This window comes from Salminus brasiliensis, chromosome 2, assembly GCF_030463535.1.
Source record: "Salminus brasiliensis chromosome 2, fSalBra1.hap2, whole genome shotgun sequence".
NCBI lineage: Eukaryota > Metazoa > Chordata > Actinopteri > Characiformes > Bryconidae > Salminus > Salminus brasiliensis.
Genome location: NC_132879.1, coordinates 57,726,059 through 57,750,414, shown reverse-complemented (window position 1 = coordinate 57,750,414; position 24,356 = coordinate 57,726,059). Strand labels below are relative to the sequence as shown.

Genomic DNA, 24,356 nt, shown 5'->3' with positions numbered 1-24,356 from the left:
GTGGTCTGATGAGACAAAAATAGAACTTTTTGGTTTAAACTCCACTCATCATGTTTGGAGGAAGAAGAATGATGAGTACAACCCCAAGAACACCATCCCAACCGTGAAGCATGGCGGTGGAAACATCATTATTTGGGGATGCTTTTCTGCAAAGGGGACAGGACGACTGCACCGTATTGTGGGAAGGATGGATGGGGCCATGTATCGTGAGATTTTGGCCAACAACCTCCTTCCCTCAGTAAGAGCACTGAAGATGGGTCGTGGCTGGGTCTTCCAGCATGATAACGACCCAAAACACACAGCCAGGGCAACTAAAGAGTGGCTCCGTAGGAAACATCTTAAGGTCCTGGAGTGGCCTAGCCAGTCTCCAGACCTGAATCCAATAGAAAATCTTTGGAGGGAGCTTAAAGTCCGTGTGGCCCATCGACAGCCACGAAACCTGAAGGCTCTGGAGGAGATCTGTATGGAGGAGTGGGCCAAAATCCCTGCTGCAGTGTGTGCAAACCTTGTCAAGAACTACAGGAAACGTCTCATCTCTGTAATTGCAAACAAAGGTTTCTGTACCAAATATTAAGTTTCTTTTTCTGGTGTATCAAATACTTATTTCCCACAATAAAATGGAAATTAATTATTTAAAAATCATACAATGTATTTTTCTGGATTTTTGTTTTAGACTCCATCACTCACAGTTGAAGAGTACCTATGATAAAAATTACAGTCTTCTACATGCTTTGCAAGTGGGAAAACCTGAAAAATCAGCAGTGTATCAAATACTTGTTCTCCCCACTGTATATTAGTGTAAATTCTTGTAGCCTTACTCTACCGCCTCAGTCTACATGCTCCTTTACCCTTCAGTGACGGTTCTGTGTTTCTTAACTTGTCAAGAAATGCATGTTTAAAGAGTGTCCTTTATACAGGCTGGCTCAAAACACACGTCTTGACTGGAGGGGTAGACCAGGAGCAAGATGCTGTTTCACATACTACCACCATCTCCGTTCTCTGTGTAGTTGACTGGAATCATCATCTGGAAAATAGCAGAGGAGCAGAAGACGAACAAACAGACCATTAACTCCTACACTATGTTTGGATTTCTGAACAAATCAAGGCAGGAAGCTCTTTAGGATAAACCCATTCCTTCCCTTTTTTCTCCTGATGAAATGATGATCAGCTCTGAATTTAGCACATGAACTGAATGACTGTGGTTTAGTTCAATCAGAAATCTGATCTGAAACAGTCTGTGGTCAGTTAATCTAAAGTGTGATATTAAATGAAACACTGATTAATATGTGATTAGAGCAGAACCGTGGAACCGATTCTTTGATTTATTACATAATTAGATTATTAGATTAGGTTTTACTGGACTAGCTGACTTTAGTGTTAAGTGATAGCTATTGTGAAGATGGAACATTTTTATCCTTCTTTCTGAGAAAGATGAGTTTGTATAATAATATACAGCATTTACATATCATTATTAGTGGTGTATCTGTACAGATCACTCCCAAACTTCTGCATGCATTTATCTATTTTACTGTTATTGTATTTTCTTTGTCATGTTTTGTGTAGTAATAGTATAATAATTACTACATACATAATAATTTGTATAGTCATTTTCATGTGTAGTAATAGTGCAGTAACAGGCTAAAAGTGGCACATGGCAGAAGCTGCAGTAATCACCACTTGAAGATAATTATTAGATAATTTACCAAACACACTTTCAGGAGTGTGTGATACCCCAGCACTTCTCTGAAGTTCATAATGAGCAATAATGAAATACCCTCCTACCCACCTGTTGAAATTTGCTGATATGCTACATCTCCATAGTTGGCTGAAATTGATACTCTAGGACTTCTTGGACCTGATAAATCCAAACAATATTACAGCAAAGCACCAACTCACATTAACAGTCATTCATTCTTTTACAACCAATAGACACACTTCCATACATTAGCATTTGATAGTACTTTAATATAACGGTAAGTACATGAAACTTCTTTACTGTTACTTTTGGATTGTTTGTCTGTTTACAAACCCATACATTTAAATGCAAAAGAAAGACTTCACAAAACAATCACAGTTCTGACCTATGGACTCCCTTGTTGTTAAATAGTCCTGCTAGTCGTCATTCTAATATTAGAGTGCATCCAAATACAATCCAAATACACTCCTACCTACCTGTAGAAAGTTGTTGATATGCTACATCTCTATAGTTAATTGATAAAAAACTGAAATTGATACTCTAGGACTTCTAGGACCTGTTAAATTCAAAGCACCAACTCACATTTACAGTCATTCATCCTGTTACAACTTCGACACATCTCCACACATCAATCTTTGTGCAGTCACTGTTAACTCCCACCTACCTGTAGAAACTGGAGCATGTACCACATCTCCACTGCTGGTTAAACGTGATACATCAGCATCTGTTAAATACACACAGCATTACAGTAAAGCACCAACTTTACCAAATTTACAGCCATTCATCAAGTTCATGAAAATACTTTAGCGTTACTTTCGGATTGCTTGTCTGTTCACAGCCACATATTTAAATTCAAAACAAAAACTTGACAATGTTTAAAGTCAGTTCTGACCCATTAACCCTATGTTTGACCCTCTTGTTGTAATGCAATCCTGCTAGTAGTCACTTAACACAATTACACATAGTTACAATTAACACAATACACACTTCCAGGTGTGTGTGATACCAGAGTACTTCTCTGAAGTTCAAGATGTACATCCAAATACAATCCAAGTACAGTCCCACCCACCTGTAGAAACATTTCCATTGCTGGTGGAAGGTGAAACACTAGGGCTAATACCTGTTAAATCCACAAAATATTACAATTAAGCACAAACTAAAATTTACAGTCATTCATCCTGTTACAACAACAATAATTCTGTTGAAGCAATGGTTCAAAATTAATGTCAGATTTTCATTGGTAAATTTTCATAGAATATTTATTTATTATTACTTTTGTCAGATTCAAGTTATTTCTGTGACCATTGTGGGTTTTTCTTTTATTAACCGAGGGGTACCAACAATTTTGTCCACGTGTGAATATACAGTCCAAGTACAGTCCCGCCTACCTATAGAAATGTTTCCATTGCTGGTGGGAGGTGATCCACTGGGACTTCCAGCACCTGTTAAATCCACATAATATTACAGTAAAGCACCAACTTACACTAACCAATAGACACACTTCTACACATGAACACTCTAGACAGCTACTAACAATACACTGAATATTTAACCGAAATTAAGAGAAAAGAACATTTAATTTGAACCGTTTAATGATGTTTTTGATGATGTGATAAAATCACAGCCAGTGCTTAGTGAAGGGGCTCATTGTAAATGTAAATGTAAACAGTACACCAAGTACAAGAAAGACACTGTGGCGGCAGTAAAAAGGAAAGTTCCTCCAGTACCAGCACATCCAGAAGAAATGTGTTCAGTATTCAATGTGATACAGAAAACTTAGTACATGCTTTTAGTACAAGGCTACACTATTGAAGGTTTAATGAAATGTTTTGAATTGAACACAATTGAATGTTCAGTTTAATATTAAATTCCACATCTTCCATCTTTAAAAACCCAAACAAAAACTGCTGCTAAACTTAACACTAGTGATTTTATAATTATTATAAACAGTGATTCTTAAAGATGTAACATTTCAGGGTATCGGATTACAGCACACTGTGTCATATTGTAACTGGTATGCTAGCTTGTGGCTGGTGATTAAGGCCCCTCTATCTCTCGGGCCGTACTACATCAGTATTTGCACTGTCAGATTAAATGTTTGTCAATTTTACTTCAACACATCAAACACACTTCCGGGTGTGTGTGTGTGATACCACAGTACATCTCTGACATTCATGATGAACATCCAAATACAATCCAGATACAGTCTCACTTACCTGCAGGAACCAGAGGAAGTCCATTGCTGGAGGGAGGACCAGAACTTCCTGCAAATGTTAAATCCACCCAATATTACAGTACAGCATCAACTTACATTTACAGTCAATCATCCTGTTACATCCAAGACACACTTCTACACATCTAATATCTAATCCAACACAAACAAAGCTTTAGTAAAACCCACTAAAAGTGTCGTAATGAGCTTCCACTGATAAGCTAAGAGGCTGGAAGGCAAAAGTTTCACTGGACAGTGATTTTTTGTCCTTTTCACTTTAGACATTTTATAAAAGTTATTTTATCTTCTTGGATTTTTTATCCAGTTAATGCATTTTTACTGCACTCCATGTGTAAGATTCTCCAGGGATGGCAGTATTTAAAAAAAGACAGTGCAGTGAGCTGGACCCATTTGTACTGGAAAACCAGACACTGTGTCCACTTCTTCTGAAAAGAAGCATGTTCATAGATTGCTTACGGAGAATTACTTGTCAGTTGCATATTACGGATGCTAGCTGCTAGCAGTCAGTGCCTGCCTGACTTCAATTAACTGACTGACCAGCACTGACAGGAGTGTGTGAGACCACAGTACTTCTCTGAAGTCCATTATGAACTACCAAATACAACCCCTCTTTTCTACAGCAACATTACCATTGATGATGGGAGGTGATCCACTGGGAATTCCCACACCTGTGAAATCACACAATATTAAAGTTATACACTCACATTTACAGACATTCATCCTGTTACAACCAAACAAAGCTCCAGTAAACGGACTGTAAATACCATACACTGAGCTCCACTGATAAACACTACTAGTGTTAGGATGACCCCGATATTAGGGGTCCCCAATATTAGCTACAGCCAATGGGGTGATTCGAATGTTCCTAGTTATGTGGGGCACTGTAAACTGGGAAGCTCTGTCTACTGTATTATTTTACTTATCTCATATTCCTGCAACAACACACTGTCTTACACACTGTTTCCACAGGCAGGTAATTTTGCCTTGTTCAAGATAGAATGCTTAGAACAAGTTAAATGATCTGAAAATGGAAAATGACTTTTACTAAAACAAGTATAGAAATACAAAAGTTAAACACTCAATATTCTTAAAGCAATCTTACAGTGAGATTAATGTTTATCAGACTTATGATTATTTTATGTGTTTTGGTGTATTAGTTGTATGGACTGAGTACAGTATTCTCACCAGCTTTTCCCTTAATCTTTTAATAATTACACAAACATTCATTAGAAATGAACCCTTTCTTCTTCAAAGACACAGCAGATTATGATCCTTCAGAACAGAACTACTGAAGAATAGATGGAGGATCAGTAATAAAGCAGCTCTACTTACTGATTATTCCTTTCTTTTTCAGAACCCAGAGGATCAGTCCCAGCACACACAGGGTCGTCACTACAACACCTCCAATAATTAAAGCTTTCTTGTTTGAGCAGTTATTGCAGTTTCCATCTTAAAAACACAAACAAACAAGAAGCTTCAGTAAAACTGACTGAAAATATAATACAGTATATTCAACACATTTAATTATAATGTAATAAACAGTACAGTGATTCTGATTCAGTGTATCGTATTATAATAAACTGTATTATATTATATTGTGACTGATATGCTAGCTTCTGGCTAGTGTGCAGGCCATCTTCACACTGAAAGCCCAGAACAGTAGTTCTGAAAACTTCTTGGCTTCTCTACATCAGAATCTCTGTTCTCAGACCAAATGTCCTCTGAAATCAGATTTTCCCCGTATTTAGACTGAACAGACAAAGCTAACTAACACTGCTGTGCTGGAGAGCTCAGGGTTGGAGCGTTAGCTGTTCTGAAGAGTAAAAATAACAGTGTCTGTCAAACAGTGTCCACGGAAATAAATGACATGGTTATAATTACCCCAGTTCTTAATTACTGCCACATTGAGGGAGATGTGAGACACATAACAGTTGTAATCTGCTGTATAATCATCCTCCGGGATCTCCACACTCTTCCTCAGCTGGTAGGTTCCATCATCATTGGGTCTGACTCCAGAGGATGTCAGCAGATGTTCAGGCAGTGAAGTGCTGTACTTCCTCACACTCATCACCAGGTCTTTGGGGTTGAAGCCTGTGGCCATGCAGGTCAGGTTCAGCTTACTCGAGTGTCTTACAGGTGTTTTTGCAAACATATGAACAGCAGGTGGCGCTGAAGAGAAAAAGACAATAAGTGTAAATATGTTTCATTCAATTTAGTCTTTAATCAGAACACAGATCTAATAATGTGACTTTCATGACTAGTTTATGAACTGAGCTGTTCTGACACAGTGATGTTTATACAGTTTTAGCAGTAAATTCCAGTAGTGCTTTTTGAACCTCTGCATCATAATTGTTATTTCAATTTTTATTTTATCACTCAGTGATTAAAAAAGCATTAATCTGTGCCACATAAAAGTTTTATGTATTGTAAATAAAATGTATTAAAATTAATACTCAATACTTACTTAAACTTACTTTAGACTACATTCCATTTATGTGTAAATGATTTAAATTAAAGAAATGTACAGTAAACAGATATTATTCATATTTTATATTATGGTGCTATGAAATACAACAACAACAGCAATAATAATAATATTTGAAGAAGCAGAAGAAGAATAACATATGTAATAATAATAACACATTCTTTTGATAATGTGTCTAGAACAAAAGCTTTGACTTTTATTAAGTTTTGTTTTGGTTAGACTTTTGTTAGATCCACCTTTTCCCAGCTCAAATGTAGGATTGTATTGATACACTAAGTACCATTATTCAATTTACAGTTCTGGTCTAATTATTCAACATTATAACAGTATTTTGGACACAATTGAAATATATAGTATATTTTTTCTCTATCCATGTTATTGTATAATCTGCTAATGAGACTAGAGCTGGGGGCGGAGCATGGCGTGATTGCACCAGATCAGGGGTCGGTGGATGCAGGTTGTTGTAAACTTTTTAAATTATGCAACTAAATTAAATAAACAATATGTCTGTTCTCCACAATACACAGTTAGTTTCTGCACAGTGAGTTCACACTTTTGGGACTTGGTACACACATTTAACGGCACCAATGACTGCCAATACCTGTATTACTACTATAAAGAAGAAGAATGATGATGATGATGATGATGAAAGGATAACTGTGGTAAGTATTCAGATACTCACTCTGTCTTGGTTTGCTGTCAGTAGTATTGTACTGTAAATACATCTTCAGCATCTTCTCACACTGCTTACATTTCTTAACAGCAATCACATGATAGTCAGAATTCCACTTCTCCTCCCTCTCTCTGTTCTTCTGCTCCTCTGAGGTCGACCATGTCTGAGAGCTGCAGTTAAAACTAATCAGATCTTCTCCATCGTAGGCGTAATCATTAATACTGTTTAAAAGAGTCACAGAGCCGTCAGGATGTCCTCCACCCTCACAGCCGTGCCTCCACTGAAGAACATGACCATCTGAAATGAGGAACAGATTCAGTTCAACACAGATCTTCAGACACATCTTCAAACACCTCAGCTGAAGTCGGAGTCATATACAGACATTTGTCAAGACGCCCCCCTCACACCAAACAGATTCTGTTATTATATTTTTATTATGTTTCTATTGAAATCATCAATCAAAATACATGTTACACTACAACCAGCAGTTTAGTTAGAGGTTTTCAATTGTGGAGCTTAAATTCAGATTCTAGTTCTGGAATTTGTCATTACAGGTAGTTACCTGAACTTCTGATGTTACTGTTTGGCCAAATCAGAACCCAATACATTTATTATACTGACAACTTTAGTTCTATTCAATATCAAACAATTCTATGTTCTTTCATACCAAATTCCAGTATATAAGCAATCAGTGTTTTAAGCAAATAACCAAACTCTCTACAGAATCTAGACTGCTGACTGGCTGTTTAACTGGCCTTAAAATTGTCCTATTTATGTGATTTACACCAGTGCTTCTTAATTAGTCTTTAGTCTGACAGTAAATAAACCAAGATCCAGAGATTCTGGATTCAAGATCTTTCATTTTAACAATCAATGGTACAATGGTTCAGTGTTTCTCACCTGACTTATTGTGTCTGAACTCCTTCATCATTCTGTCGATGAGCTTATTTATCCATTGTCTGTCATAATCCAGCTTCTCAGTGCCTGAATTCCAGTCCGACTCTGAAATCCTCTGCATCCAGCCCTGTTTACGACTCCTGCTCTCATCTGAACTGTTGTAGAAGTCAATCTGTTTGTGGTTCAGCAGCGTCACAGCAGTGGAGCTGTAGATGTTGTCAGTGTGACTGGACTGAATAGTGTAGAGGTAGTTCAGAGAGTGTTTCTCTGTGGAGAATCAGAGGAGTAAAACAGGGTGTTAATGAATGTCTGAGCCGTTAGAGGGACGGTAGTAAATAATGTGTTGGTTACTTTCATGGACATTTCAGTAAAACCTGCAGTAAAAGCGAGTGTAAGCAGAGCAAAGATATTCAACCCCTAATGGTGAAGTACAAATCATAACAATCGATCATGACTTATTTACTAAACATTCTGAATGCATTAATCATGCAAACGCAGATCACAAATCATACACTGCTCTGCGCGTGTGTAACCAAGCGTACAATTCTTTAATCTAAATTAAAATTTAATTAAGTTCAAATGACCACAGAAACATATGACACGCTTGAATTGAAAGGAATTTATTTAGGGTCTGGTAGCAGTGTACTACCTAGGTCCAATAAGTCTAAATGTTACTGGACTGGAGCGTTTCTTTCATCTTATGAAGGATTTGCGTTGAGTTGTACTGACATATCATTTGCAATGACATTCATGAAAAGAAAATATAACATGTGCACAAATTCACATTTATAAATGTGATCTAAACACATGTGAAATAGGTTGAAATAGGTAAGTAGTTCTGAACCTGAACACTGAACCTTGAGATTTCTCTTGCACAGTCCTTAGAAAATGGTCGCTGGGAATGTCCAAAAAAAATAATAATATGCGAACCGTCCTTGAACTCTGAACGTTGGTGTAAAAAAAAAAATATGTATTTGGGTACCCAATAAAAAAATTTCAGTGTGTTAAGCGGTGGTACTTAAGTGCTCCGATGCAGGCTAAAGACGGTCGTGACCACATCTCTCTCTCTCTCTCTCTCTCTCTCTCTCTCTCTCTCTGTCTCTCTCTCTCTCCTCCGTCTCTCTCTCTCTCTCTCTCTCTCTCTCTCTCTCTCCCTCCCTCCTCCGTGTCTCTCTCTCTCTCTCTCTCTCTCTCTCTCCTCCGTCTCTCTCTCTCTCTCTCTCTCTCTCCCTCCTCCGTGTCTCTCTCTCTCTCTCTCTCTCTCTCTCTCCTCCGTCTCTCTCTCTCTCTCTCTCTCCCTCCTCCGTGTCTCTCTCTCCTCTCTCTCTCTCTCCTCCGTCTCTCTCTCTCTCTCTCTCTCTCTCTCTCTCCTCCGTCTCTCTCTCTCTCTCTCTCCTCCGTGTCTCTCTGTCTCTCTCTCTCTCTCCTCCGTCTCTCTCTCTCTCTCTCTCTCTCTCTCTCTCTCCCTCCCTCCTCCGTGTCTCTCTCTCTCTCTCTCTCTCTCTCTCCTCCGTCTCTCTCTCTCTCTCTCTCCCTCCTCCGTGTCTCTCTCTCTCTCTCTCTCTCTCTCTCTCTCCTCCGTCTCTCTCTCTCTCTCTCTCTCCCTCCTCCGTGTCTCTCTCTCTCTCTCTCTCTCTCCTCCGTCTCTCTCTCTCTCTCTCTCTCTCTCTCTCTCTCTCTCTCTCTCTCTCTCCGTCTCTCTCTCTCTCTCTCTCTCTCTCTCCGTCTCTCTCTCTCTCTCTCTCTCTCTCTCTCCTCCGTGTCTCTCTCTCTCTCTCTCTCTCCTCCGTCTCTCTCTCTCTCTCACTCTTTCTCTCTCTCTCTCTCTCTCTCTCTCTCTCTCTCTCTCCGTCTCTCTCTCTCTCTCTCCTCCGTCTCTCTCTCTCTCTCTCTCTCTCTCTCTCTCTCTCTCCTCCGTCTCTCTCTCTCTCTCTCTCTCTCTCTCTCTCTCTCTCCTCCGTCTCTCTCTCTCTCTCTCTCTCTCTCTCTCTCCTCCGTCTCTCTCTCTCTCTCTCTCTCTCTCTCTCTCTCTCTCTCTCTCTCTCCTCCGTCTCTCTCTCTCTCTCTCTCTCTCCTCCGTCTCTCTCTCTCTCTCTCTCTCTCTCCAACGTGCCTCTCGCGCGTTGCTGAAGCCGGTCAAAGTAACATAAGCAGGAGAACCTAGCAGGAGAACCTAGCAGGAGAATCTAGCAGGAGAACCTAGCAGGAGAACCTAGCAGGAGAATCTAGCAGGAGAACCTAGCAGGAGAACCTAGCAGGAGAGCCTAGCAGGAGAATCTAGCAGGAGAACCTAGCAGGAGAATCTAGCAGGAGAACCTAGCAGGAGAACCTAGCAGGAGAACCTAGCAGGAGAGCCTAGCAGGAGAACCTAGCAGGAGAATCTAGCAGGAGAGCCTAGCAGGAGAACCTAGCAGGAGAATCTAGCAGGAGAACCTAGCAGGAGAATCTAGCAGGAGAACCTAGCAGGAGAATCTAGCAGGAGAACCTAGCAGGAGAATCTAGCAGGAGAATCTAGCAGGAGAACCTAGCAGGAGAATCTAGCAGGAGAACCTAGCAGGAGAACCTAGCAGGAGAATCTAGCAGGAGAACCTAGCAGGAGAATCTAGCAGGAGAACCTAGCAGGAGAACCTAGCAGGAGAATCTAGCAGGAGAACCTAGCAGGAGAGCCTAGCAGGAGAACCTAGCAGGAGAATCTAGCAGGAGAATCCTAGCAGGAGAATCTAGCAGGAGAACCTAGCAGGAGAATCTAGCAGGAGAATCTAGCAGGAGAATCTAGCAGGAGAACCTAGCAGGAAAATCTAGCAGGAGAATCTAGCAGGAAAATCTAGCAGGAGAATCTAGCAGGAGAACCTAGCAGGAGAACCTAGCAGGAAAATCTAGCAGGAGAACCTAGCAGGAGAACCTAGCAGGAGAATCTAGCAGGAAAATCTAGCAGGAGAATCTAGCAGGAGAATCTAGCAGGAGAATCTAGCAGGAAAATCTAGCAGGAGAATCTAGCAGGAGAACCTAGCAGGAGAACCTAGCAGGAGAACCTAGCAGGAGAATCTAGCAGGAGAACCTAGCAGGAGAACCTAGCAGGAGAACCTAGCAGGAGAATCTAGCAGGAGAACCTAGCAGGAGAACCTAGCAGGAGAACATAGCAGGAGAATCTAGCAGGAGAACCTAGCAGGAGAATCTAGCAGGAGAACCTAGCAGGAGAATCTAGCAGGAGAACCTAGCAGGAGAACCTAGCAGGAGAACCTAGCAGGAGAATCTAGCAGGAGAACCTAGCAGGAGAATCTAGCAGGAGAACCTAGCAGGAGAATCTAGCAGGAGAATCTAGCAGGAGAACCTAGCAGGAGAATCTAGCAGGAGAACCTAGCAGGAAAATCTAGCAGGAGAACCTAGCAGGAGACCTAGCAGGAGAATCTAGCAGGAGACCTAGCAGGAGAATCTAGCAGGAGAACCTAGCAGGAGAACCTAGCAGGAGAACCTAGCAGGAGAATCTAGCAGGAGAATCTAGCAGGAGAACCTAGCAGGAGAATCTAGCAGGAGAACCTAGCAGGAGAATCTAGCAGGAGAACCTAGCAGGAGAATCTAGCAGGAGAATCTAGCAGGAGACCTAGCAGGAGAATCTAGCAGGAGAACCTAGCAGGAGAACCTAGCAGGAGAACCTAGCAGGAGAATCTAGCAGGAGAACCTAGCAGGAGAACCTAGCAGGAGAATCTAGCAGGAGAACCTAGCAGGAGAATCTAGCAGGAGAATCTAGCAGGAGAATCTAGCAGGAGAATCTAGCAGGAGAACCTAGCAGGAGAACCTAGCAGGAGAATCTAGCAGGAGAACCTAGCAGGAGAATCTAGCAGGAGAATCTAGCAGGAGACCTAGCAGGAGAATCTAGCAGGAGAACCTAGCAGGAGAACCTAGCAGGAGAATCTAGCAGGAGAACCTAGCAGGAGAATCTAGCAGGAGAACCTAGCAGGAGAACCTAGCAGGAGAACCTAGCAGGAGAATCTAGCAGGAGAACCTAGCAGGAGAATCTAGCAGGAGAATCTAGCAGGAGAACCTAGCAGGAGAATCTAGCAGGAGAACCTAGCAGGAGAATCTAGCAGGAGAATCTAGCAGGAGAGCCTAGCAGGAGAATCTAGCAGGAGAACCTAGCAGGAGAATCTAGCAGGAGAACCTAGCAGGAGAATCTAGCAGGAGAACCTAGCAGGAGAACCTAGCAGGAGAATCTAGCAGGAGAATCTAGCAGGAGAGCCTAGCAGGAGAATCTAGCAGGAGAACCTAGCAGGAGAATCTAGCAGGAGAACCTAGCAGGAGAATCTAGCAGGAGAACCTAGCAGGAGAATCTAGCAGGAGAACCTAGCAGGAGAACCAGTAAACAGAATAAAGGGTATGAAGGTAGCTGGGGCTGGCTCTCCTTCCCCCTCTCCAAGCTATCTGAGCCTCGTGCTCTCCTGTCTATGCTTTTCAACATAAACTTGCCGTTTTTGCCATAAATCAGCTGCTATTGCGGGAAATAGCTTCGACAGATTGCCGAAATCCTGCCGCGGTTTTCTTAAAGGGGCAGCACCCATTTAAGGGCTACCATTCAACTAAAAGGGCTTTATTATAGCTGGGTTACACGTGCACTCCAGGGTCATTTGCATAATACATTTTTGTGGGAGGAGTCAACATAGTCGTTTTTCATTCAAAGAACAAAACATCACTTTTACCTGTGTAATATCATCGTTTTATTATTCAATGTTAAATATATATATATTTTATCATGATATCTTGGTGGCTTTTGGGTAGTATTGTAAAACTACAAATTGAACTAATTGAAAGTAAATGTAGGACTGTACAGGGGGCAGTGAGTGAGAAACATGGTTGCTGGTTTTGACAGGCTCCAAAATGACTTTTTAAATATTTTACACTGACTTTTATTAAAAGTGAAATATGTGGAAATATGAGGAGAAATGCTGCCTTTGGTCTAAAACACAGTGATGAACCGAACAGAAACTCGATTCATCAACAGCTGAAACGACACTAAACGAGAGATTTAGATCTGTGGTCAGTGTTTTTATGTTTGAGGTCCAGTATAGTTCACCAAACATACACCATTTACTGCTGTCTGAGTTCTGGACATTCAACACCAGATACCTCCTTACTTACAGCTCGCTGAAGAGAAACTTCTCAAACCAGCTCTTACCTCCAACCACAGTGAGGAGAAAGCTGAAGAGCAGAAGAGCTGCAGCTGAGGTCATCTTCACCTTCTCACTCCCTCTTTTTCATAAATAATAGAATATTAAAGATCATAAGAGAATAGTTTCCTCAAGTGTCGAACACTGATGGAGGGTGGATCTTCACAAAACACCGAAAAACAAGCGCGAGTGCTTGTCTGTTCATGTGTCTGTAACCCCTCCCCCTTTATATAACCTCCTCCACCACCACTCCCTTTCTGTAACCCCTCCCCCTTTATATAACCTCCTCCTCCTCCCTTTCTGTAACCCCCCCTCCCCTTTTCTCCCCTTACATTCTATTTCTGTACCACTTACATTCCATTTCTGTACCACTTACATTCTATTTCTGTACCACTTACATTCCATTTCTGTACCACTTACATTCCATTTCTGTACCACTTACATTCTATTTCTGTACCACTTACATTCCATTTCTGTACCACTTACATTCCATTTCTGTACCACTTACATTCTATTTCTGTACCACTTACATTCCATTTCTGTACCACTTACATTCTATTTCTGTACCACTTACATTCCATTTCTGTACCACTTACATTCCATTTCTGTACCACTTACATTCCATTTCTGTACCACTTACATTCCATTTCTGTACCACTTACATTCCATTTCTGTACCACTTACATTCTATTTCTGTACCACTTACATTCCATTTCTGTACCACTTACATTCCATTTCTGTACCACTTACATTCTATTTCTGTACCACTTACATTCCATTTCTGTACCACTTACATTCCATTTCTGTACCACTTACATTCTATTTCTGTACCACTTACATTCCATTTCTGTACCACTTACATTCTATTTCTGTACCACTTACATTCCATTTCTGTACCACTTACATTCCATTTCTGTACCACTTACATTCCATTTCTGTACCACTTACATTCCATTTCTGTACCACTTACATTCTATTTCTGTACCACTTACATTCCATTTCTGTACCACTTACATTCCATTTCTGTACCACTTACATTCCATTTCTGTACCACTTACATTCCATTTCTGTACCACTTACATTCTATTTCTGTACCACTTACATTCCATTTCTGTACCACTTACATTCTATTTCTGTACCACTTACATTCCCTTTCTGTACCACTTACATTCCATTTCTGTACCACTTACATTCCATTTCTGTACCACTTACATTCCATTTCTGTACCACTTACATTCCATTTCTGTACCACTTACATTCCATTTCTGTACCACTTACATTCCATTTCTGTACCACTTACATTCCATTTCTGTACCACTTACATTCCATTTCTGTACCACTTACATTCCATTTCTGTACCACTTACATTCCATTTCTGTACCACTTACATTCCATTTCTGTACCACTTACATTCCATTTCTGTACCACTTACATTCTATTTCTGTACCACTTACATTCCATTTCTGTACCACTTACATTCCATTTCTGTACCACTTACATTCTATTTCTGTACCACTTACATTCCATTTCTGTACCACTTACATTCCATTTCTGTACCACTTACATTCCATTTCTGTACCACTTACATTCCATTTCTGTACCACTTACATTCCATTTCTGTACCACTTACATTCCATTTCTGTACCACTTACATTCTATTTCTGTACCACTTACATTCCATTTCTGTACCACTTACATTCCATTTCTGTACCACTTACATTCCATTTCTGTACCACTTACATTCTATTTCTGTACCACTTACATTCCATTTCTGTACCACTTACATTCCATTTCTGTACCACTTACATTCTATTTCTGTACCACTTACATTCCATTTCTGTACCACTTACATTCTATTTCTGTACCACTTACATTCCATTTCTGTACCACTTACATTCCATTTCTGTACCACTTACATTCCATTTCTGTACCACTTACATTCTATTTCTGTACCACTTACATTCCATTTCTGTACCACTTACATTCTATTTCTGTACCACTTACATTCCATTTCTGTACCACTTACATTCCATTTCTGTACCACTTACATTCCATTTCTGTACCACTTACATTCCCTTTCTGTACCACTTACATTCCATTTCTGTACCACTTACATTCTATTTCTGTACCACTTACATTCCATTTCTGTACCACTTACATTCCATTTCTGTACCACTTACATTCCATTTCTGTACCACTTACATTCCCTTTCTGTAACCCCTCCCCCTTTCTGTAACCCCTCCCCCTTTCTGTAACCCCTCCCCCTCCCTTTCTCTAACCTCCTCCCTCCGTATCTGTAAACCCCCCACACTGCTGTGCTGGAGACTTTAGGGTTTGAGCGTTAGCAGATATTATTCATATTTTATATTATGGTGCTATGAAATACAACAATGAACAGTCCGTCTGGATGTCTGGTCTGCAGATCGCTGATGCCCCCGTGCAGTTCCCACAGTGCCTCCTTAGCATTAGCATTAGCATTAGCGCTAGCGCTAGGTGGTATGTACACGGCGGCTATCAGCACGGCGGAGAACTCCCGTACTAAATAAAAGCTCTGCACTTGACTATGATGAACTCCACCAGCGGAGAGCAGTGCTGGGCTACAGTCACAGCGTTGATGTAAACACACACGCCTCCACCGCGGGTCTTCCCGGACTGAACCAGGCTAGCCCGTCCAGCTGAAGGGCGCTGTCTGGAATACTGTCGCTGAGCCACGATTCCACAAAGACTAGAGCACAGCAGTCTCTGAACTCTCGCTGGAGTCCAATGTAGTCCAGGATGTGTTATTATTATTACATATGTTATTCCTCTTCTGCTTCTTCAAATATTACTATTATTATTATTATTATTGTTGTTGTTGTATTTCATAGCACCATAATATAAAATATGAATAATATCTGCTAACGCTCAAACCCTAAAGTCTCCAGCACAGCAGTGTAGGGGTTTACAGATACGGAGGAAGTGGTTAGAGAAGGGAAGTGATTACACATGAACAAAAGTGGTTACAGACACATGAACATGACATTTTGTTAAGATCCACCCTCCATCAGTGTTCGACACTTGAGGAAACTATTCTATTATGATCTTTAATATTCTATTATATTCTATTATTTATGAAAAAGTAGGAGTGAGAAGGTGAAGATGACCTCATCTGCAGCTCTTCTGCTCTTCAGCTTTCTCCAGACTGTGGTTGGAGGTAAGAGCTGGTTTGAGAAGTTTCTCTTCAGCGAGCTGAAAGTAAGGAGGTATCTGGTGTTGAATGTCCGGAACTCAGACAGCAGTAAATGGTGTATGTTTGGTGAACTATACTGGACCTCAAACATAAAAACACTGACCACAGATCTAAATCTGACCAATCTGACCCAGATAGCAGGAAGATCCAGAACAGGCCGTTATTGGATCACTGTGGTGAAGCTGGTCTCCACTGTCGGCTCCTGCCTCTCGTTTAGTGACGTTACAAAACTGTTGTCGGTTCTTTTTCTCTATAAATCCCCCAATCAGCTAATAAGCATTTAGAAATGGTGCATAAAAGAATCCAGCTCCGTAGTCAATAGAAAGGCAGAGTGCAACCTTTATTTCTGCATAAAGTGTACAAATAAGGTGAAGACTAAGGCACTACAAATAAGGCGTTAGTCTGGGACAGCCAGCCTCTCCCAAGGCAGTCTAAAAAGTATGGCTCTGCCTGGGCCCTATATACTGTCCTTATCTTGCTGTGGTCCCTCCTACGTTTTTCGGTTGTACCCGCTTATGTCCAGATCGAGAGCCCCTTGCTCGTTAACTAAGGAACTTCTGCACCCGCTTATGTTCTTGCAAGGAAAGGCCTGACTCCTGGCAGGCTGTTTGTGCTGACTCTTGCAGTATTGGAATTGTTTGGATGCTATCCAAACGGTTCACCTCTAATTCTTCCCAACCAAGCCCCGCCTCATTTGGCAAGGGCTTCTATATCAGTTTGGTCCAGTTTGGGTATGAAGCAATCTGGCTGGATCATGCTAAGGACATTGTGGCACAATACATATGTAGAATATACAGATAACATATTTTTAAATGTACATAACCATCACTGTCCTCCCTGATACTGACCTCACAGAACTAACCTCCCTCACTTAGTAAATGGACTAGCACCTACTCCCAGAATGCATCTGCTGATCATATGGACCCAGACTTCTGATCAAATCCAGAACTTTTCCTCAAGTGTCGAACACTGATGGAAGGTGGATCTTAACAAAACACCGAAATACAAGCGCGAGTGCTTGTCTGTTCATGTGTCTGTAACCCCTCCCCCTTTCTGTAACCCCTCCCCCTTTCTGTAACCCCTCCCCCTTTCTGTAACCCCTCCCCCTCCCTTTCTCTAACCTCCTCCCTCCGTATCTGTAAACCCCCCACACTGCTGTGCTGGAGACTTTAGGGTTTGAGCGTTAGCAGATATTATTCATATTTTATATTATGGTGCTATGAAATACAACAATGAACAGTCCGTCTGGATGTCTGGTCTGCAGATCGCTGATGCCCCCGCTAGGTGGTATGTACACGGCGGCTATCAGCACGGCGGAGAACTCCCGTACTAAATAAAAGCTCTGCACTTGACTATGATGAACTCCACCAGCGGAGAGCAGTGCTGGGCTACAGTCACAGCGTTGATGTAAACACACACGCCTCCACCGCGGGTCTTCCCGGACTGAACCAGGCTAGCCCGTCCAGCTGAAGGGCGCTGTCTGGAATACTGTCGCTGAGCCACGATTCCACAAAGACTAGAGCACAGCAGTCTCTGAACTCTCGCTGGAGTCCAATGTAGTCCAGGATGTGTTATTATTATTACATATGTTATTCCTCTTCTGCTTCTTCAAATATTATTATTATTATTATTATTATTGTTGTTGTTGTATTTCATAGCACCATAATATAAAATATGAATAATATCTGCTAACGCTCAAACCCTAAAGTCTCCAGCACAGCAGTGTAGGGGTTTACAGATACGGAGGAAGTGGTTAGAGAAGGGAAGTGATTACACATGAACAAAAGTGGTTACAGACACATGAACATGACATTTTGTTAAGATCCACCCTCCATCAGTGTTCGACACTTGAGGAAACTATTCTATTATGATCTTTAATATTCTATTATATTCTATTATTTATGAAAAAGTAGGAGTGAGAAGGTGAAGATGACCTCAGCTGCAGCTCTTCTGCTCTTCAGCTTTCTCCAGACTGTGGTTGGAGGTAAGAGCTGGTTTGAGAAGTTTCTCTTCAGCGAGCTGTAAGTAAGGAGGTATCTGGTGTTGAATGTCCAGAACTCAGACAGCAGTAAATGGTGTATGTTTGGTGAACTATACTGGACCTCAAACATAAAAACACTGACCACAGATCTAAATCTGACCAATCTGACCCAGATAGCAGGAAGATCCAGAACAGGCCGTTATTGGATCACTGTGGTGAAGCTGGTCTCCACTGTCGGCTCCTGCCTCTCGTTTAGTGACGTTACAAAACTGTTGTCGGTTCTTTTTCTCTATAAATCCCCCAATCAGCTAATAAGCATTTAGAAATGGTGCATAAAAGAATCCAGCTCCGTAGTCAATAGAAAGGCAGAGTGCAACCTTTATTTCTGCATAAAGTGTACAAATAAGGTGAAGACTAAGGCACTACAAATAAGGCGTTAGTCTGGGACAGCCAGCCTCTCCCAAGGCAGTCTAAAAAGTATGGCTCTGCCTGGGCCCTATATACTGTCCTTATCTTGCTGTGGTCCCTCCTACGTTTTTCGGTTGTACCCGCTTATGTCCAGATCGAGAGCCCCTTGCTCGTTAACTAAGGAACTTCTGCACCCGCTTATGTTCTTGCAAGGAAAGGCCTGACTCCTGGCAGGCTGTTTGTGCTGACTCTTGCAGTATTGGAATTGTTTGGATGCTATCCAAACGGTTCACCTCTAATTCTTCCCAACCAAGCCCCGCCTCATTTGGCAAGGGCTTCTATATCAGTTTGGTCCAGTTTGGGTATGAAGCAATCTGGCTGGATCATGCTAAGGACATTGTGGCACAATACATATGTAGAATATACAGATAACATATTTTTAAATGTACATAACCATCACTGTCCTCCCTGATACTGACCTCACAGAACTAACCTCCCTCACTTAGTAAATGGACTAGCACCTACTCCCAGAATGCATCTGCTGATCATATGGACCCAGACTTCTGATCAAATCCAGAACTTTTCCTCAAGTGTCGAACACTGATGGAAGGTGGATCTTAACAAAACACCGAAATACAAGCGCGAGTGCTTGTCTGTTCATGTGTCTGTAACCCCTCCCCCTTTCTGTAACCCCTCCCCCTTTCTGTAACCCCTCCCCCTCCCTTTCTCTAACCTCCTCCCTCCGTATCTGTAAACCCCCCACACTGCTGTGCTGGAGACTTTAGGGTTTGAGCGTTAGCAGATATTATTCATATTTTATATTATGGTGCTATGAAATACAACAATGAACAGTCCGTCTGGATGTCTGGTCTGCAGATCGCTGATGCCCCCGTGCAGTTCCCACAGTGCCTCCTTAGCATTAGCATTAGCATTAGCGCTAGCGCTAGGTGGTATGTACACGGCGGCTATCAGCACGGCGGAGAACTCCCGTACTAAATAAAAGCTCTGCACTTGACTATGATGAACTCCACCAGCGGAGAGCAGTGCTGGGCTACAGTCACAGCGTTGATGTAAACACACACGCCTCCACCGCGGGTCTTCCCGGACTGAACCAGGCTAGCCCGTCCAGCTGAAGGGCGCTGTCTGGAATACTGTCGCTGAGCCACGATTCCACAAAGACTAGAGCACAGCAGTCTCTGAACTCTCGCTGGAGTCCAATGTAGTCCAGGATGTGTTATTATTATTACATATGTTATTCCTCTTCTGCTTCTTCAAATATTATTATTATTATTATTATTATTGTTGTTGTTGTATTTCATAGCACCATAATATAAAATATGAATAATATCTGCTAACGCTCAAACCCTAAAGTCTCCAGCACAGCAGTGTAGGGGTTTACAGATACGGAGGAAGTGGTTAGAGAAGAGAAGTGATTACACATGAACAAAAGTGGTTACAGACACATGAACATGACATTTTGTTAAGATCCACCCTCCATCAGTGTTCGACACTTGAGGAAACTATTCTATTATGATCTTTAATATTCTATTATATTCTATTATTTATGAAAAAGTAGGAGTGAGAAGGTGAAGATGACCTCAGCTGCAGCTCTTCTGCTCTTCAGCTTTCTCCAGACTGTGGTTGGAGGTAAGAGCTGGTTTGAGAAGTTTCTCTTCAGCGAGCTGTAAGTAAGGAGGTATCTGGTGTTGAATGTCCAGAACTCAGACAGCAGTAAATGGTGTATGTTTGGTGAACTATACTGGACCTCAAACATAAAAACACTGACCACAGATCTAAATCTCTCGTTTAGTGTCGTTTCAGCTGTTGATGAATCGAGTTTCTGTTCGGTTCATCACTGTGTTTTAGACCAAAGGCAGCATTTCTCCTCATATTTCCACATATTTCACTTTTAATAAAAGTCAGTGTAAAATATTTAAAAAGTCATTTTGGAGCCTGTCAAAACCAGCAACCATGTTTCTCACTCACTGCCCCCTGTACAGTCCTACATTTACTTTCAATTTGTTCAATTTGTCATTTTACAATACTACCCAAAAGCCACCAGGGGCCCAAAAGCCACCAAGATATCATGATAAAATATATATATATATTTATCATTGAATAATAAAACGATGATATTACACAGGTAAAAGTGATGTTTTTTTCTCTGAGTGAAAAACGTCTATGTTGACTCCTCCCACAAAAATGTATTATGCAAATGACCCTGGAGTGCACATGCAGAGCAGTGTATGATTTGTGATCTGTATTTGCATGATTAATGCATTCAGAATGTTTAGTAAATAAGTCATGATCGATTGTTATGATTTGTACTTCACCATTAGGTGTTGAATATCTTTGCTCTGCTTACACTCCCTTTTACTGCAGGTTTTACTGAAATTTCCATGAAAGTAACCAACACATTATTTACTACCGTCCCTCTAACGGCTCAGACATTCATTAACACCCTGTTTTACTCCTCTGATTCTCCACAGAGAAACACTCTCTGAACTATCCCTACACTATTCAGTCCAGTCACACTGACAACATCTACAGCTCCACTGCTGTGACGCTGCTGAACCACAAACAGATTGACTTCTACAACAGTTCAGATGAGAGCAGGAGTCGTAAACAGGGCTGGATGCAGAGGATTTCAGAGTCGGACTGGAATTCAGGCACTGAGAAGCTGGATTATGACAGACAATGGATAAATAAGCTCATCAACAGACTGATGAATGAGTTCAGACACAATAAGTCAGGTGAGAAACACTGTTTTCACAGGTTCTTCTGGAATATCCTGCAATGCCATTCATTTTCTTCTATAGAAACCAGATCTATAAAAGTAACTGTTGCGGATGCATTTGCAGTATAGCTTATACAGTGTGATGAAGATCCAGAATCTGGGTGGATTCACTGTCAGACTGAAGACTAATCAAGAATCACTGGGCAATTTTAACAGCCAATCAGCAGTCTAGATTCTGTAGAGAGTACTTACATACTGACAAATGTCTGTATATGACTCCGACTTCAGCTGAGGTGTTTGAAGATGTGTCTGAAGATCTGTGTTGAACTGAATCTGTTCCTCATTTCAGATGGTCATGTTCTTCAGTGGAGGCACGGCTGTGAGGGTGAAGGACATCCTGACGGCTCTGTGACTCTTTTAAACAGTATTAATGATTACGCCTACGATGGAGAAGATCTGATTAGTTTTAACTGCAGCTCTCAGACATGGTGGACCTCAGAGGAGCAGAAGAACAGAGAGAGGGAGGAGAAGTGGAAATCTGACTATCGTGGGATTGCTGTTAGGAAATGTGAGGAGTGTGAGGAGATGCTGAAGATGTATTTACAGTACAATACTACTGACAGCAAACCAAGACAGAGTGAGTATCTGAATACTTAAAATATTAATTCATTTATTATCGTCATCATTTTTCTACCTTTTCTTTTTTCTAGTAGTTATTTTTTATTAGTAGTTATTGGTGTGGATGTGTAACACATCCCAGAACTGTAAAATAACAAAGCAAAAACTGTGTGTTGTGAAGAACAGATATCTGGTTGATGTAATTTAGTTGCCTAGTTTACAGTTTACAACCTGCGGCAACCGACACCCCACTCTCTACATCATGCCCCGCCCTCAGCTTTAGTCTCATTAGTAGATTATACAATAACATGGAGTCAATTTTTTATATTTAATTTTTTTTCATAATACAGTGATAATATTGAATAATGAGCCCAAAATTGTGAACTCTATGATGGTACTAAGTGTACCAATACACCCTTACGTTTGTGCTGGTAAACTTTTTAAAGAAAAGTTGGTTAGGAAACATTATCAAAATAATGTTGTTGTTGTTGTTGTTGTATTTGATAGCACCATGATAAAAACATAAATAATAATATCAGTTTCAATGTTGTACATTTTATTCATTTAAACGTGTTAATCATTTCTAGTCTAAAGGAAGTGAACTGAAAAAGTTTTTGTGTTGATTTTATACATTTTATTCACGATACACACAAATATAATGTAGCATAGTTTAATGCACATGCATAAATATTTAGTTACAATTTGTAACAATTATAATGCAGATGTTTAAAAAATCACTACTGAAATTAGTCAGAACAGCTCAGTTCATATAGTTCCAGATAGTCATTGAAGTCACATTATCATAGAGATCTGTGTTCTGATTAAAGGCTAAATTGAATGAAACATATTTACACTTATTGTCTTTTTCTCTTCAGCGCCACCTGCTGTTCATATGTTTGCAAAAACATCTGTAAGACACTGGAGTAAGCTGACCCTGACCTGCATGGCCACGGGCTTCTACCCCAAAGACCTGGTGATGAGTGTGAGGAAGTACAGCACTTCACTGCCTGAACATCTGCTGACATCCTCTGGAGTCAGACCCAATGATGATGGAACCTACCAGCTGAGGAAGAGTGTGGAGATCCCGGAGGATGATTATACAGCAGATTACAACTGTTATGTGTCTCACATCTCCCTCAATGTGGCAGTAATTAAGAACTGGGGTAATTATAACCATGTCATTTATTTCTGTGGACACTGTTTGACAGACACTGTTATTTTTACTCTTCAGAACAGCTAACGCTCCAACCCTGAGCTCTCCAGCACAGCAGTGTTAGTTAGCTTTGTCTGTTCAGTCTAAATACGGGGAAAATCTGATTTCAGAGGACATTTGGTCTGAGAACAGAGATTCTGATGTAGAGAAGCCAAGAAGTTTTCAGAACTACTGTTCGGGGCTTTCAGTGTGAAGATGGCCTGCACACTAGCCAGAAGCTAGCATATCAGTCACAATATAATATAATACAGTTTATTATAATACGATACACTGAATCAGCATCACTGTACTGTTTATTACATTATAATTAAATGTGTTTAATATACTGTATTATATTTTCAGTCAGTTTTACTGAAGCTTCTTGTTTGTTTGTGTTTTTAAGATGGAAACTGCAATAACTGCTCAAACAAGAAAGCTTTAATTATTGGAGGTGCACTAGGGGGCGTGGTGATCCTGCTGTGTGTGCTGTGTGTGATCTGGGTTCTGAAAAAGAAAGGAATAATCTGTAAGTAGAGCTGATTTATTACTGATCCTCCATCTATTCTTCAGTAGTTCTGTTCTGAAGGATCATAATCTGCTGTGTCTTTGAAGAAGAAAGGGTTCATTTCTAATGAATGTTTGTGTAATTATTAAAAGATTAAGGGAAAAGCTGATGAGAATACTGTACTCAGTCCATACAACTAACACACCTAAACACATAAAATAATCATAAGTCTGATAAACATTAATCTCACTGTAAGATTGCTTTAAGAATATTGAGTGTTTAACTTTTGTATTTCTATACTTGTTTTAGTAAAAGTCATTTTCCATTTTCAGATCATTTAACTTGTTCTAAGCATTCTATCTTGAACAAGGCAAAATTACCTGCCTGTGGAAACAGTGTGTAAGACAGTGTGTTGTTGCAGGAATATGAGATAAGTAAAATAATGCAGTAGACAGAGCTTCCCAGTTTACAGTGCCCCACATAACTAGGAACATTCGAATCACCCCATTGGCTGTAGCTAATATTGGGGACCCCTAATAT

General features: G+C 40.8%; 2 protein-coding genes across 3 annotated transcripts in view; one reads left to right on the top strand and one right to left on the bottom strand.

The window, feature by feature from the left end:
• Positions 1 to 835: 835 nt before the first annotated feature.
• Positions 836 to 13,312, bottom strand: LOC140550181 (zinc-alpha-2-glycoprotein-like). Its single transcript, XM_072674023.1, has 12 exons — positions 13,155 to 13,312; positions 7,988 to 8,251; positions 7,097 to 7,384; positions 5,811 to 6,098; positions 5,262 to 5,378; positions 4,559 to 4,597; positions 3,913 to 3,960; positions 3,085 to 3,138; positions 2,766 to 2,816; positions 2,361 to 2,420; positions 1,787 to 1,855; positions 836 to 1,024 (listed from the first exon to the last, which is right to left on the bottom strand). The coding sequence occupies exons 1-12, from the start codon at positions 13,207 to 13,209 to the stop codon at positions 981 to 983; spliced, it is 1,377 nt and encodes a 458-aa protein (XP_072530124.1). The 5' UTR covers positions 13,210 to 13,312; the 3' UTR covers positions 836 to 980.
• Positions 13,313 to 20,191: 6,879 nt separating this feature from the next.
• The window catches only part of LOC140549543 (zinc-alpha-2-glycoprotein-like), a 30,908-nt gene continuing 26,743 nt past the window's right edge, over positions 20,192 to 24,356 (top strand). The window contains exons 1-5 of one of the 2 annotated variants that reach the window (XM_072673271.1): positions 20,196 to 20,411; positions 21,254 to 21,517; positions 21,851 to 22,138; positions 22,995 to 23,282; positions 23,715 to 23,837. In XM_072673271.1, the coding sequence (XP_072529372.1) occupies positions 20,357 to 20,411; positions 21,254 to 21,517; positions 21,851 to 22,138; positions 22,995 to 23,282; positions 23,715 to 23,837 (1,018 nt within the window). In that variant the 5' untranslated portion in view covers positions 20,196 to 20,356. Of the gene's footprint in view, positions 20,412 to 21,253; positions 21,518 to 21,850; positions 22,139 to 22,994; positions 23,283 to 23,714; positions 23,838 to 24,356 lie in introns of both variants that reach the window. The other variant, XM_072673273.1, reaches the window with a different exon arrangement.